The 14,979-nt window shown below is 42.4% G+C and overlaps 1 protein-coding gene across 2 annotated transcripts in view; it reads left to right on the top strand.

Moving 5' to 3' along the window:
- The window catches only part of LOC140454463 (regulator of microtubule dynamics protein 3-like), a 90,951-nt gene extending 84,117 nt beyond the window's left edge, over positions 1 to 6,834 (top strand). For both annotated transcript variants that reach the window (XM_072549221.1, XM_072549220.1), the window contains 2 exons: positions 3,596 to 3,683; positions 6,210 to 6,834. In XM_072549221.1, the coding sequence (XP_072405322.1) occupies positions 3,596 to 3,683; positions 6,210 to 6,245 (124 nt within the window). In that variant the 3' untranslated portion in view covers positions 6,246 to 6,834. The remainder of the gene's footprint in view (positions 1 to 3,595; positions 3,684 to 6,209) is intronic.
- Positions 6,835 to 14,979: the final 8,145 nt, after the last annotated feature.

The raw sequence follows: 14,979 nt of genomic DNA, 5'->3' as shown, positions 1-14,979 counted from the left end.
GGATTCCATACGATCTAACCTTTCAGAGCAGCACACCATGTGAAACCTTATCAGAGGCCTTACTGAAATCTATATAGACTGCATCTAATACCCTGCCCTTGTCAACCTTCCTGGTCACTTCATTCAAAGAACTCAACAAATTTGAGAGGAAAGATTTCCCATGCACAAAGCCATGGTGACTATTCCTAATCAAACTCTGTCTTTCCAAATGCATGTATATCATCTCTCAGAATCTTCTCAAGTATGTTACCTACCACAGATGTTAGGCTTACAGCTGTTTTGTTCCCAGGTTTGTCTTTGCAGCCATTCCTGAAAAAGGGCATAACATTCTCTACCCTTCAGTCTTCTGGGACCTCATCTGTGCCTAACAATGATGCAAAAATATTAGCCAGGGCCCACACAATTTCTTCTCTAGCCTCTTGCAGTGTTCTTGGATATATCTGGTCAGGACCAGGAGATTTATTCACCTTCATACATTCTAATACATCCAACACCAACTCTACTGTGATATGGACTGGGCCCCAAGATATAGCCACTGATTTCCTCAAGTTCCCTGTCTTCATTCTCCACAGTAAACACAAAAGAGAAATATTCATTTGAGGACCTCGCCCAGCTCCTATGGTTCTACACATACATGTCCACTTTGGTCCTTGAGGGGTAGTATTCTCTCTCTAGTTATTCTTTGTACTTTAATAGACTTAAACTCTTTGGATTCATCCTGATCTTCTCAGCCAATGCTATCTTGCATTCCCCTTTCACACTCCTGATTTCCTTCTTCAGTATACTCCTGTATTCCCTATGTACTTCCAGGGATTCCCTTGATCCCAGCTACCTGTTACCTGAGACATACCTCCTTTTTTTCTGGTCAAAGCCTCTTGTCATCCAGGGTTTCCTATTCCTATCAATCTTGCCTTTCATCCTCACAGGAACATATAGACCTTGAACTCTAGCTTGCAACTTGCCTGAAAACAAACCACTCCAATCAATCCCTGTCAACTTCCATCAAAACTTGCCTTGCCCCAATTTAGAACTTGAACCTGTCGACTAGTTTTGTCCCTCTCCATAACTATTTAAAAATTAATAGAACAATGGTCACTGGTCCCAAAGTGCTCCCCCACTGTCACCTCCGTCACCTGTCTGCCCTGTTTCCCAATAGTAGGTTGAGTTTTGGCCCTTCCCGAATAGGACCCTTTATATACTGCTCGAGGAAACTTTCCTGAATGCACTTAATAAATTCCACCCCATCTAAGCCCTTATCGCTGTGACAGTCCCAGTCTATGTTAGGTAAATTAAAATCTCCTACTATGAGAACCCCCATTGCTCCTGCAAGTTTCCCTAGTCTCCCTGCATTTTTGTTCCTGTAATTCCCGTTGACTATTTGGGGGCTTATAGTACAACTATAATGTCACCATCCCTTTCTTATTTCTTAGCTTCCCCCACTGGAAGATTCTTTGGTTGTTTCATCTCTGATTACTGTTGTGATACTTACCTTAATCAAAAATGCAACTTCCCCTCCCTTCTTGGCGGTTGGTCTCAAGTTACTGAGCTGAGCGTGGTGTTGCGGTGATTCTTATACTTGAAAGTCTTCCTGCCCTTTTGGGAGGGTCTTCATCATTCACCAATGAATCAATCAGGCTCAATCACCCTGATTGATTGGACCCAACCAGACATCGGCATGTTGATGGCAAAGTGGTCCTTAAGCATCCATTCCTGAAAGTTTTGAGCGCACGTAGCCTCCTCCAAATAAGGGTACAAGACACCCCCATGTCTGGTACATGCCTTGATGTTTTCGATGATATTCCATTGACTCCATTCAAATCCAAATTTGGATGTGTATTGCAAAGGTTGTCAGCTACCAAGTTGTTGCAAACTGTCTATTGGTGGCCGTAGCCTATTTGGATTGTGTTGCATGTTTATTAGCACAATCACTTTGGTCAAGGCTTGCCTTAGTTTCCCAGCATGCTTTAGTCATTGTCCAATCTTTGTAAATCCATCATAAATTCATCATGTTGAGTGGCCCATGTGCAGAAGGATGGCTGATAGGCTGCACTCTGTTTAACAACATGTATTGACCCTGAGCTTTGGAGAAAAAAAAATCATTTGACTGTGATCAAACCACCTACTTCCACGAGAACATGGAGCATGATAATTTGGTTAATGTCAGGATCAGCACCAGTTATGATGTTCATCTTCCTCCCTCACACATGAAGAATTATCATTTGAAAGGTGCCAAAATAAAGTGTTATCCATGGAATTGGATCCTAGTATGGCCTATACCTTAGCAGAGAGGAGAAATCCAACATGTTAAGTTTTAAAATTAGTTTGTCCTTGGATTTTATTGCCAACTCTAGTCACCTTTAGTGTGGTGATATTGGTGTTACATGTTGGTTAAAACAATTTGGATGACAGGCTTCCTTACCTCCATGGTCATTTAATTGTGTCAGCCCAGAAATACAAGATTTTGGAATTTATGTTCATATGGTTCTCAAATAGCTAACTGTGATGTATAATAACCACAAATGTCACAAAGCTGGATGGAGGGGCAGGTAGTGTTGAGGAAACAGGGAGGCTGTTGAAGAACTTGGACAGACAAGGAAAGTAGGCAAAGAAGTGGCAGATGGAATACAATGTAAGAAAGTGTGAGGTTATCCACTTTAGTAGGAAGAAGAGGCGTGGATTATTTTCTAAACGGAGAAAGACTTCAGAAATTTGAAGCATGAAGTGATTGGGAATCCTCGTTCAGGATTCTCATGGTTAACATGCAGGTTCACTTGGCAGTTGGACAAGCAAATGCAATGTTAGCATTCATTTAAGAGGGTTAGAATACAACAGTAGAGATGTACTGTTGAGGCTTTATAAGGCTCTGGTCACACCGTATTTGGAATATTGTGAACGGTTTTGTGCCCCCCTTGAAGAAATGACATGCTAAAGTTGGAGGTGGTCTAGAAGAGGTTTACAAGCATGAAGAGAAATGAAGGTCTTGTCATATGAGGAGTGGTTGAAGACTCTGGGTCTGTACTCAATGGAGTTTCAAAGGATGAATGGGGATCTCATTGAAACTTACAGAGGTCAGGATAAAATGAAAACGGAGAAGGTATTTCCACTGGTCAGAGAGAGGCCACAACTTCAGTGAGGGGATGACCATTTAGAACCGAGATGAGGAGGAATTTCTTCAGTCAGAGAGCAGTGAATGTGTGAAACTTGTTTCTGCAGAAGGTTGTGCAATACAAGTCATTGAGTATATTTAAGACAGAGGTATTCCTTCATATTTGTGGTGGTTCTGTTCCTGAGAGCCCCAGTGAATGATGAAATTCACCATGCAGAACTCATTTAAAATTAGGTTAAAAATCATGGATATTGATTTTTGTTGTTACATAGTTTTTAGCACGGTTAGGCGATTTCATGATTCCTGATTTTGTAGATTCAGGATTTACTGTAGATAGGTTATTCATTAGTAAAGGGAGATGGTGTTATGGGGAGACAGTAGGAAGCTGGGGTTGAGAAATTCATCAGCCACAATTGAATGGTGAAGCAGACTCAATGGGTCAAGTGGCCTTAACCTGCTCCTACATATTATGATCTTCCTTGTTTTCAGTTATCATGTGACATTCTCAGATGAATGCAACCTCAGCACCTCTGATGTGGCTCAAACAGCAGAGACGGAGAGTGAATATGAACAACAGGTGAGAATTATCTTTTAAAACTGTTTGTTTGGTGATGTGAAATGAGAAGACTATTTTCCTAAGTAAATTGATCAAAACCACCACTTCATATGGGTTAATATGGTGTGGGGCTGTTTTTGAGATTTGACAAACTATAGAAATACAAACTTCAAGCACTGAAAGTACTAGTGATTGTAGGCTGCAACTGACCATGTTTCATGATAATTCCAAAAATGCCTTAGTCCAGTACAATTGAGCCAGTATTAGTACATTTATACATGCAGCAGAGTTAATAAATGTCTGATTTGTTATTTTGCACATTATAATGGATCAGTGGTGATTACGTGAAAGCAGAACTCACTTATCGTTAATTTATGAAGATTCATTTCATTAGATGTTACTCAATGAATCACAGCCCAAATCTCAGCAGGTAAAATGGGGAAAGGCGAGGCTGACTCTGAACAAAGAAGCACCCATTAAACCAGTTCCTCCTATGGTCACCCAAAGCTTTATTTTTAATCCTTAAGCTAATCACAGCTTCCAACTGCTCCCTTCCACTTGCTAATTCTTATCTTTGATTATAAGGATCCTATATAATTAATTGGACCAGTCAAGACTGGATCCCCTATATGTACTGACAAAAAGTCTCCAAATTCTTTCTATTCTAATGTAATATTTTGTGAATTTACATTTAGTTTAAAAGCTTGAGCCCATTGATTGGTTCAATCGTTTTGACAGATTGCCCATGAACCATTAGTCTTTTTATGCTCATTTCTCAATTAATTTATCATTTTCATCCCTTGGATGCAGTTCAGAGAAATTTCAGGGAAAGGTGGTTGGAAATACTTTCTGTAGATGGGGAGGGGAAGAAATCTGTTCTCCTGGAATTCCTATTTATCCTCAACGCACAGACTGTCAGTGCCATGTTAATATATACTTAATGGGAACTGTACAAAGTAGACTTTCTTTCGATCTTTAACAGTCAGGCATGGAGCTCCCTGTGCATTACAGTTATGTAAAACTAAGCTGCCGCATAAGAGCAAAGTGCTGGAAATATTCACATTTGATAGCTTCTGGAGAGGAGAATAATTAACGTTGAATCATTTTTGACTTAAGGCATTAACTCTGTTTACCTCTCCACAGATGCCAGACCTGCTGAGTATTTACAGCACATTATTTTGATTCAATTTCCAGAATCTGCAACATTTTGCTTTATGACACTTGGATATAATGAAGCCTAAATATAGGTCAGTGAAACAGTGCAAGGAATCTGGCACTACATTGAGTTTGTACTTGTTAGCAAAGTATAAGACAAATATTAAACAAATAGTGAACATGGATTCACATCATTTGCTTTCCCTGAACAACGAAAGGAAAATAGGAAAGTCGTGTATTTGTAGATTTTATTTCATGACCACAAGGTCTTCCAAAGTATATGTTGTCAACTAACTACTTCTGAAGTCTAGTTATTATTGTACTGTAAGAAATATGCCAAACAATACAACAAATTCCCACAAACAGTGATGTGATCAGCATAACTGAAGAAATAAGAGCAGGAATGGGCCAGTTGGCCCCTTAAGCCTCTACTGCTATTCAACAAGATTATAGGAAAGATGTTATTAAACTTGAGAGGGTACAGAAAAGATTTACAAGAATGTTGCCAGACCTGGCGGGTTTGAGTTAAAGGGAGAAGCAGAATAGGCTGGTGCTTTTTTTCCCTGGACCTTTGGGAGGCTGAGGGGTGACCTTATCAAGGTTTTAAATTCTGAAGGACATGGATAAGGTGAATAGCCAAGGTCTTTTTACTGGGTTGGGGGAGTCCAAAACTAGAAGGAATATGAATTAGAAGGGCTTAAAGGGATAGGGGCCAAATGGGACGAGGTCAGATAGCGATGTCTGGTTGGTGTGAACAAGTTGGGCCTAAGGGTCTGTTTCCATACTGTATGACATTATAAACAATGATCAGGTAATGTTTTTTGTGATGTTCAGTGATGGGTGAATGATGGTCAGGACACTAGATACAACTCCCCTGCAGCTTTCCAAATGGTGGCATGGAATCTTTGACATCTCCCCGAAAGGAAGGCACTGGAGTTTCACCTTAGGTTGTGCTGTTTAAGAGGAATTTAACCCGAGAAGTAACTACTGAATCACAGCTGGCACACACTGACGGCGTAACTTCAGGTTTCTATCATTACTTTGGTATCAAGTCAGTATCCTTACCTTGACAACTAAAGATCAGTCAAGTATTTAAGGTACAAAATAGCATATTTCATGGCCTCAAGACATTCCAAAGTATGTTACAACCAATAGGAACTCCTGAAGTGTAGTCATATTTGTAAGAAACACATCAACCAGCTTAAGTGCTGCAAGCTCTTAAGAAAGTAGTGTCAAACTCTCAATACAATGAACCACACTCCCAGACTTTCAACAGGACTCAGCAGGAGAATTGAGAATTGTGAGATTCCATTTGCCTCAGTTGTACAGCTTAGTAGAGTTGAGTTAACAAACCAGTCAATTCATTTGTATTGTTGTCATCTTTGCTTTTAGGACAAAACTGATGAGGATAATGATTTGCAAGACTGAAAGAAGTCTGAGAAACCAACAGAACCAACTGAGGACTGATTGCTGAAGTGATCATGAGCTACCAGTACCATAGACTTTGTCATCCTCCCACAGCAATGGTTAACAATTTGCTTTAAAAATAAAATCAAACAGTACTTGAGCACTGTATAAATAATGAGATTTCTTAAAAGGTAATGTGATGTCCCTTTCTCTCCACAAGAATAGAAACTTGTCATTTTCCTGAGTAGGTCATGCTCCTTCAGTCTATGCTAGGCAGTACTTGCCATGGATATTCTTGTCAGGAAAGAAACATTTTTTAGGCCTAACTATGCAAGGGCAGATGAATAAGAAATATTCAAATAGTTTTTCTTATGGACAGCAGATAACATAATAGAATTTACTTGGCTTTGAATTGTAGCTCTTTTATAGTCAAACATGGCTGGTGTTTCATTTAATTCACATTTCAGTTTGATAAGAATTCTTTAAATGTAATAAACAGGTTCTATCAAAAGAAAGCATTTGTTTGTTGCATCCTATGAGTAGGAATCAATTGAAGGTTTCATTTGCATTCATGAGGTCTGTGAATTTTAATTTCAAAGTTTCTTCTGGCCAAGCAGTGGGGCTTTACCACTACAGAGATGATGACCAAACAGTTTGTTCATGGTCAATAATAATTGCAAACAAATCTTCCACATTGCAGGTATGTTTGCGTGTTTAAAATTGAGCTGTTTACTGGTTGAAAATGTCTATTGTTAGAATCCAGTGTGCAAATGAAAATAAGCAAGGCTTTTAAATGGAGGTTGGTGCTATCATTGTGCATTGCACAGTAAAGAGTGGAATAGAGATTCTAACAGGGGTCTCATGACAAACAAAGCCTTGATCTAGTTTCTTTTTAAGAAAAGGAGCCAGTAATGTCATTGAAACATAAGTTTGAGGTTCATAACTGCTATCTGCAATAATTGGGTGTCTTAATAGGGTGCCATCTCAGGTTGGATATGTTAGTTAGATGTCGTCATATAATTGACTTTTCAACTATTGGTGATCCAATGTCATGGAAATTAGATTGACTCAACTCAAATGTTTGCAAGAGCAAAGATAAAGTTTATTTCAGACCTTTGCAAAGGGACCCAATACGCCTCATGTAAGGGGCGTTTGATAGCTTTCGCATTCTCCCTTTATACTATAGCTCGCTTCCCCTCATCAGCACCTGCATGACTAGAGGCCTGGAACATTCAAGTTCCTTTCCGTATATGGAGTTATTTTTCTCATTTCTTGACTGCTGATATGGCGGTTTAACTGGCGTTGTAAGCCTGTAGTTAGGTCAGTTTGCCTTTACATTTTTCTGTTTGTTTGCAGTACCCCTTGTTTCAGTCAGACCCTTACTTCTTTGTTCCCCTATGCTTTTATAGATTTCACAATAAATGTTAACTTTCCATTATATTTCCCCCCTTTTTGTCATTTCATGACAACAATGACAAAAAATATACAGAGCCAGATATCTTTACATCAAATTGCTTAGGGAGCACCAGGCCTTTCCTCAGACACCATTTACCTGTAACACAGCTTTCTAGTGGTATCATCACTTGCTCTGGTGTGCCCTGTACATAGTCCATTTTCACACATCACACACTTCAACATTACTTTTGGTGGGATGCATGCAATCGGGTCTTCCTACTGTAGGGCCTCTGATCATTTTACAATTTGGTGTCTCGCCGTACTCACAAGCAAACGCCGTAGGCAGGTATACAAGCAGGGTCCTATACAAAGCACTATCAGTATGACTAGCCCCACAACTAGTAGAGTGTGTAGGATCCAATACCCCCATTCTTTCCAAAGGGAGGCAAGCCACTGGAACCAGAAGTCATCTGCTGGGGGAGGCGGTCTTACTTCTGCCTTCATATGATTTATTACACTAGTGATATTCTTGGCAAGCTACGGCAGCCCCATATTTGTATGAGGCATCTAGCCACTACTTGCATTTATTTGGTTCCGGTATCGTCCGATGTCTTCTCAGGTCCAGCTACATGTTTGCAATGGCTGGCATGTATCCACGTGGCTCTTTCAGCAATCTTAACAGCTGCCTGTGTTGTAAGGAGCACTTGAAACGGTCCCAGCCACATTTTCGCCTTCCAGCTTTTCCTCCTGAAGTCTTCTACCACTATCCAGTCTCCAGGTTCTAGATCATGCAACTTCCCTTCTGCCGGTTGAGGTAGTGCTGCTTTTACTTGATTCTTATTTGAGACAAAAGTGGAGAGAGTTTTATACAGTAACATAACATCTTATCCTCACAGTGATCTGTTATTTGTCTTACTTTAGGTCTTGGGCCAATTCCTGTATTGGGCGGCCTATCAAACAAAATCTCAAATGGGCTAAGATTGGCTCTTCCTCTCCTTCTAGATCTCATATACATTAGCACAATTGGAAGTGCCTTTGTCCATGTCACCCCTAGTTCCTCACAACATTTTGTCAATTTATTTTTTAGGGTAGCATTCTTTCTTTCCACTGCCTCACTGCTCGCTGCGTGGTAGGCACAGTGTTGTTCCATGTTTATTCCCAAGTGAACACTGATCTGCTGTAGGGCTTAATCGACGAATGGTGTCCCATCGTCACTACTAAGCCTTTCAGGAATGCCCCATCTCTGAATTATTTCCGTTAACAAAGCCTTGGCTACTGCACTGGCATCCTGTTTAGACGTGGGGAACGGTTCCACCCATTTGGAAAACATATCAACTATTACCAGGCAATACCTTTTCCCTTCACTGGGTGTTAGTTCAATAAAATCCATCCGTAAATGTTCAAAGGGTCTTTGGTGTTGGGGGTGTGCTGCCCGATTCATCTGTATTGCCCTCCCCATATTATTAGTGTCACAGATAATACATTGTTCACAATATTTCTGGGAGTAGTTAGTGAATCTCTTATTGTACCAGTGTGCCGAAATACTGTCGTATATCCCCCCTTTTGACACATGGTCCTTAACATGTGTCAGTTTGGTATAGAATGAGAATAATGATCGTGGTAAGCAGGGTTTATCATTGGGGCCACACCATACCCCTTACCTCATGCTGCATCCTGCCCTTTTCCACTCACGCTTCCCCTCTAGCGTGGCCTGCGACTGTAACTCCCATACGTCTGCTGTTGGGGTATAAATTTTTGTCATACACATGTCAAACTGATCACTTGGCGACTGCTGGGCTGCCGTCCTTGCCGTCGAGTCTGCCTTTGCGTTGCCTTGAGAAATTGAATCGTTATTTTTTGTGTGGGCTTCACATTTACATACAGCAATTGATGCGAGCAATAGGACCGCTTCCAGGAGGTCAGAAATCAGGCCACGGTGTGTGATGGGCTTTCCGGTGGAGGTCAAGAAGACCTTGTATTTCCACAGGGTTCCAAAATCATGTACAACCCCAAATGCGTATCTGCTGTTGATGTAAATATTCACTGTCCATTACTTAGCCATTTCACATGCCTCAGTCAAGGCAATCAGCTCCACTGCTTGCGCTGACAGATGAGAAGGGAGTAATCCTGCTTTGACTACTTCGTGGGTAGTTACTACAGCATACCCAACACAATTCTGGCCTGTCTCTTTGCTCCTGAATGCTGACCCATCCACAAAAAATTCCATATCCGGATTCTGAAGTGGTGAATCCTGCAAGTCTGGTCTGGGGCTGCAAATTTCATTAGTTACAGCGACACAGTCATATGGGTCTCCATCTGCTTCTGTGGGGAGAAGGCTAGCAGGGTTAAGGACGTTATATCGCTTTATTGTAATGTTAAGCATCTCCAAGAACACAGTATTGTATCTGAGCTAACGTGCTGCCGACATGTGTGCTGTCTTTTTCTCGAAAAGCAGTAAGGAAACTGCATGTGGAACCATAATTTGGAGATGCCAGTGTTGGAGTGGGGTGTACAAAGTTAAAAATCACATAACACCAGGTTATAGTCCAACAAGTTTAATTGGAAGCACACTAGCTTTCGGAGCGACGCTCCTTCATCAGAGGATAGTGGAGGGCTCAATCCTAACACAGAATTTATAGCAAAGATTTAGTGTGATGTAACTGAAATTATTCATTGAAAAATTGATTGTCTGTTAAGCCTTTCATCTGTTAGAATACAGTGATAGTTTCACTTCTTTCATGTGTAAATCACAAAACCTTTTTTTTAAAATGTTGCATTCTCGGGTTAGCTGTTAACAATGGTGATAACTAGACTATATGTTGAAGGTGTTCACCCCCTGTGTTCTCTGTCTATGCCATGATGTTTAGATTGATTCTAATCTAAAAAGTGAGGTAACGGAGTTTTACATGAATTCATGCAGTTTTTAAGCTCAGAGTTCTACATGAGTGCATGCAGTTTTTCAGCAAAATACAATGTAACCCTGCAAGTACAAATTCATCCCACAAAATATGTGTGCATGTGGGTCTTTGTCTGTCTGTGTGGGTGTGTGTCTGTCTGGGTTGGGGCTTGTGAGTGTGAGAAAGTGTATGTGTGTGTGTAGTGAGTGCAGAGTGTCTTAAGTCTGTGAGGGGGTGCATGTGAGAGTGTGGGAGTGTGTGTATCTGTAAGGGTGTGTGTGGGTGTCTGTGTGTATGTCTGTCCGTGTGTATGTGGGTATGTGTGGGTGTCTGTGTGCGTGTCCGTGTGTATGTGTGCATAGGAGTGCCTGTGTGTGTGTGTGTGTATAGTGCAATGGTGGTCACCTGTAATGTGACATGAACCCAAGGTCCCGGTTGAGGCCCTCCCTATGGGTACCGAACTTAGCTCTCAGCCTCTGCTCGGCCACTTTTCTCTGCTGCCTGTCCAGAAGTCCACCTTGGAGGATGGTCACCCGAAGGTCTGAGGCTGAATGTCCTGGACCACTGAAGTGTTCCCCAACTGGAACCAGTAGGGTCAATTCACCATAGCCGACTATGTCCTTTTCAGCAGCAGCCACAGCTCACAGGCATTTAGGCAATCCTGCTGCTACGGGGTCAAGTTTTGCCGAAAAATAAGCTGCCAGCCTCAAATTTCCCCCATGATCCTGCAAAGCACAAATGTCATGCAGCCACGCTTCTCATCTACCATTTGTACAAAAGGCTTGTTTGGATTCGGAATCCCCAGTGTAGGTGTAGTTTGGAGTGTCTTTTTCAATTCACAAAGGCACTCTTGACCTCTGGGGTCCTCTGCAACCCTTTGCCATGGGCTGTGTTACTTAGGGGCGCCTCAAGGGTTGCGTAATGTGGGATGAACATTCTACAGTAGGAGCACATGCCCAAAAAGGATAGCAATTGTTTCTTTGTGTGAGGCTTTGGAATTTGCTGAATTGCTTGAATTCTGTCTTGGCCAATGGCCTTCCCTTGTTCGGATATTAAGTGACCTAAGAACTTCACCTGTTGTTGCACAAATTGTAGTTTTGAGAGACTAGCTTTGTGCCCTTCCCTCACTAGATGGCAGAGCAACACAAGGGTATCTTTCTCACATTGTTCCTCTGTTGGTGCTGCTATTAAGCAGTCATCTGCATACTGCAGAAGTGCTGACCCCAGAGTTAAAACAAGAGTCTGCAGACTCCTGATTGGAGCCTCGTTATATATGGTGGGGGACATACAGTAACCTTGACAAAGTCGCGTGAAGGTATACAATTTTCCTTTGATAGAAAAAGTGAACCAGAATTGGCTCTCTGGGTGTACTGGTACACTAAAGAAGGCATTTGCTAAATCCACAATAGAGAACCATTTACTGTCCTGCAGGATTTGAGACAATATAGTATAGGGGTTGAGAACATTTGGGGTGCGCGGAACAACAGCGTTATTGACTGCCTGCAGGTCTTGCACAAACCTCCATTCCTCTGGTTCACCTGGAATATTTGCCATTTTGACTGGAAAAAATGGGGGTTCTCACCAGTGAATTTTCACAGGGGACTATGCTCCAGCCTTTAGGAGGGATTCAAAGACTGGAGTAATTCCTTCTGTAGCCTCAGGTTTTAATGGGTATAGTGCCTTGCAAGGACATTACTCAGACTTCGGGGTTATTCTTATTCTTATTCTTATTTGTATGAGTCCCATGTCATGCTTGCCTTTTGCCCACAACTCAGTAGAGACCTTTCTCAACCGAGACTTCTACTCAAAGTTTGGGAGAAGATTTGTAGCTCGGGTGCTCGTTGTTGTGGTTCTGTTCGCCGAGCTGGGAATTTGTCTTGCAAACGTTTCGTCCCCTGTCTAGGTGACATCCTCAGTGCTTGGGAGCCTCCTGTGAAGCGCTTCTGTGCTGTTTCCTCCGGCATTTATAGTGGCCTGTCTCTGTCGCTTCCGGTTGTCAGTTTGAGCTGTCCGCTGTAGTGGCCGGTATATTGGGTCCAGGTCGGTGTGTTTGTTGATAGAGTCTGTGGATGAGTGCCATGCCTCTAGGAATTCCCTGGCTGTTCTCTGTTTGGCTTGCCCTATAATGGTAGTGTTGTCCCAGTCAAATTCATGTTGCTTGTCGTCTGTGTGTGTGGCTACTAAGGATAGCTGGTCGTGTCATTTCGTGGCTAGTTGGTGTTCATGTATACGGATCGTTAACTGTCTTCCTGTTTGTCCGATGTAGTGTTTTGTGCAGTCCTTGCATGGGATTTTGTACACTACATTATGAAAGCAACCACCCCAACACACACAAACGAAATTGCATCAGGACACTATTCAAAAGGGTCACAACACACTGCAGCACACCAGAACTGCAAAAAGAGGAAGAAGAACACCTATACAAGGTATTCGCCAAAAACGGATATCCTCGCAATTTCATCAACAGATGCCTAAGGGAGAGACAACGGAATGAGGACATGCCGCAACCCAAAGGACTAGCCACACTACCATACATCAGGAGCATTTCTGAACTGACAGCCCGACTACTGCGACCACTAGGACTCATAACAGCACACAAACCAACAGCCACGCTCAGACAACAACTCACCAGAACGAAGGACCCGATACCCAACATGAGCAAAACTTATGTAGTGTACAAAATCCCATGCAAGGACTGCACAAAACACTATATTGGACAAACAGGAAGACAGTTAACGATCCGTATACACGAACACCAACTAGCCACGAAACGACACGACCAGCTATCCTTAGTAGCCACACACACAGATGACAAGCAACATGAATTTGACTGGGACAACACTACCATTATAGGGCAAGCCAAACAGAGAACAGCCAGGGAATTCCTAGAGGCATGGCACTCATCCACAGACTCTATCAACAAACACATTGACCTAGACCCAATATACCAGCCACTCCAGCGGACAGCTCGAACTGACAACCGGAAGCAGCAGAGACAGGCCACTATAAATGCCGGAGGAAACAGCACAGAAGGGCTTCACAAGAGGCTCCCAAGCACTGAGGATGTCACCTAGACAGGGGACGAAACGTTTGCAAGACAAATTCCCAGCTCGGCGAACAGAACCACAACAACGAGACTTCTTTAGGAAAAAGCCAGGCTATTCTCCCAGGCTCTTCTGGGCTACCGGGGGTTACATGGACTGCCCTATCTGCCTGAGTTAGCCAATTTAGTTTCTTCCTGTATGTCTGCATATCTTCACTGAACTAGATAACCACATTGTCCCTCAAGACTCAATCTTTCGTTTTTTGTGCCCTTAGTACCCATGGTCCCAAATCCTGCCACCTGTCGCTGGATCTCTTGACCAACAGCACATGAGGAAAAGAACCTTTCACATCAAAAAGATTGCATCTACTTGCTGTCACAGAAACTTTGGATAAGTTCATACTGACTGCACATCTGTGATTATTCCAGTAGAGCTCACACAATAGCAACTGATCTGGCTCAGGAAATTGATTAAACCAGTCCCTTTCATAAGATTCGTTAGGCTCATCGTGGTGTATATGAGCTGTGCAATGCAGCATATCTCTAGGTAGAAAATTAGTGTTAGTAGGATTAACATATACTCACTTGCTTCCAGGGTGAGTGAATAGCTCACTGAACTTAACACTCTCTGGCTTAGTCTCCACTCATAAACATACATCAAGAATCGTGGGTTGTATTTTTTAGCCTGTACTGGCAATTCTTCTTTCCGTATTACTTGCAAGCCCCTAGGGGTGCTTAGTAAATCCAATCTCAATTTCACTATGAGATCCCGAGCCATCATATTTAAAGGACAGAGTTCCAATAACAAAAATGAGAATTGGAATGTTTCCCCATTACTGGTTTCGCACGACAGGGGTGTGGTAAATCTCTCTCATATCACGACTCCTGATGTATCCTTTGAGTTCCACTCATCCTTATTTGCGTTGATTCTCTGAACTGGCTTGACTTAAGGACTGAATATGTTTCCCCTGCATCTACCAAAAAGTAAGTGGTGTACCTTCTGCATATAACATAGAGGTAGGCATTGACTTATATGCATTGTCTTTATACTGAACATATGGTCCACGGTCTGCAATCTCAGCGCTCAATATGGAGGTGGGACATGTTTACGGTGGTCTGTAAGGTTAGTAGAAGAGATTAGCATAAGCGAGTCTTCGTTGCCAAGCATAAAGAGACTTACCTGTCCCTTGTGGGCTGCCCACCTCCACCTTAGCCTTCCCCCATCAGTCACCCTGCTGTCCAGCTTCCAGGGCTGACTGCGCAGGCATGCCTTGCCCACTGATCCATTGCTCTGCAAACAAAGCACCTGCCAGATCTACTTCTGCCAGCCCCTTTTTCTCTTCCTCTTCCGCGACCTCCACCTCTGCCTCTCCCTTTTTCCGCAGTGCCTCCCTCCAATGGCTGGGCGACCATTTGCATC

Source organism: Chiloscyllium punctatum, chromosome 29, assembly GCF_047496795.1.
Source record: "Chiloscyllium punctatum isolate Juve2018m chromosome 29, sChiPun1.3, whole genome shotgun sequence".
NCBI classification, from domain to species: domain Eukaryota; kingdom Metazoa; phylum Chordata; class Chondrichthyes; order Orectolobiformes; family Hemiscylliidae; genus Chiloscyllium; species Chiloscyllium punctatum.
The sequence above is the reverse complement of the archived record's forward strand: the minus strand, read 5'-3'. Positions and strand labels throughout refer to the sequence as shown.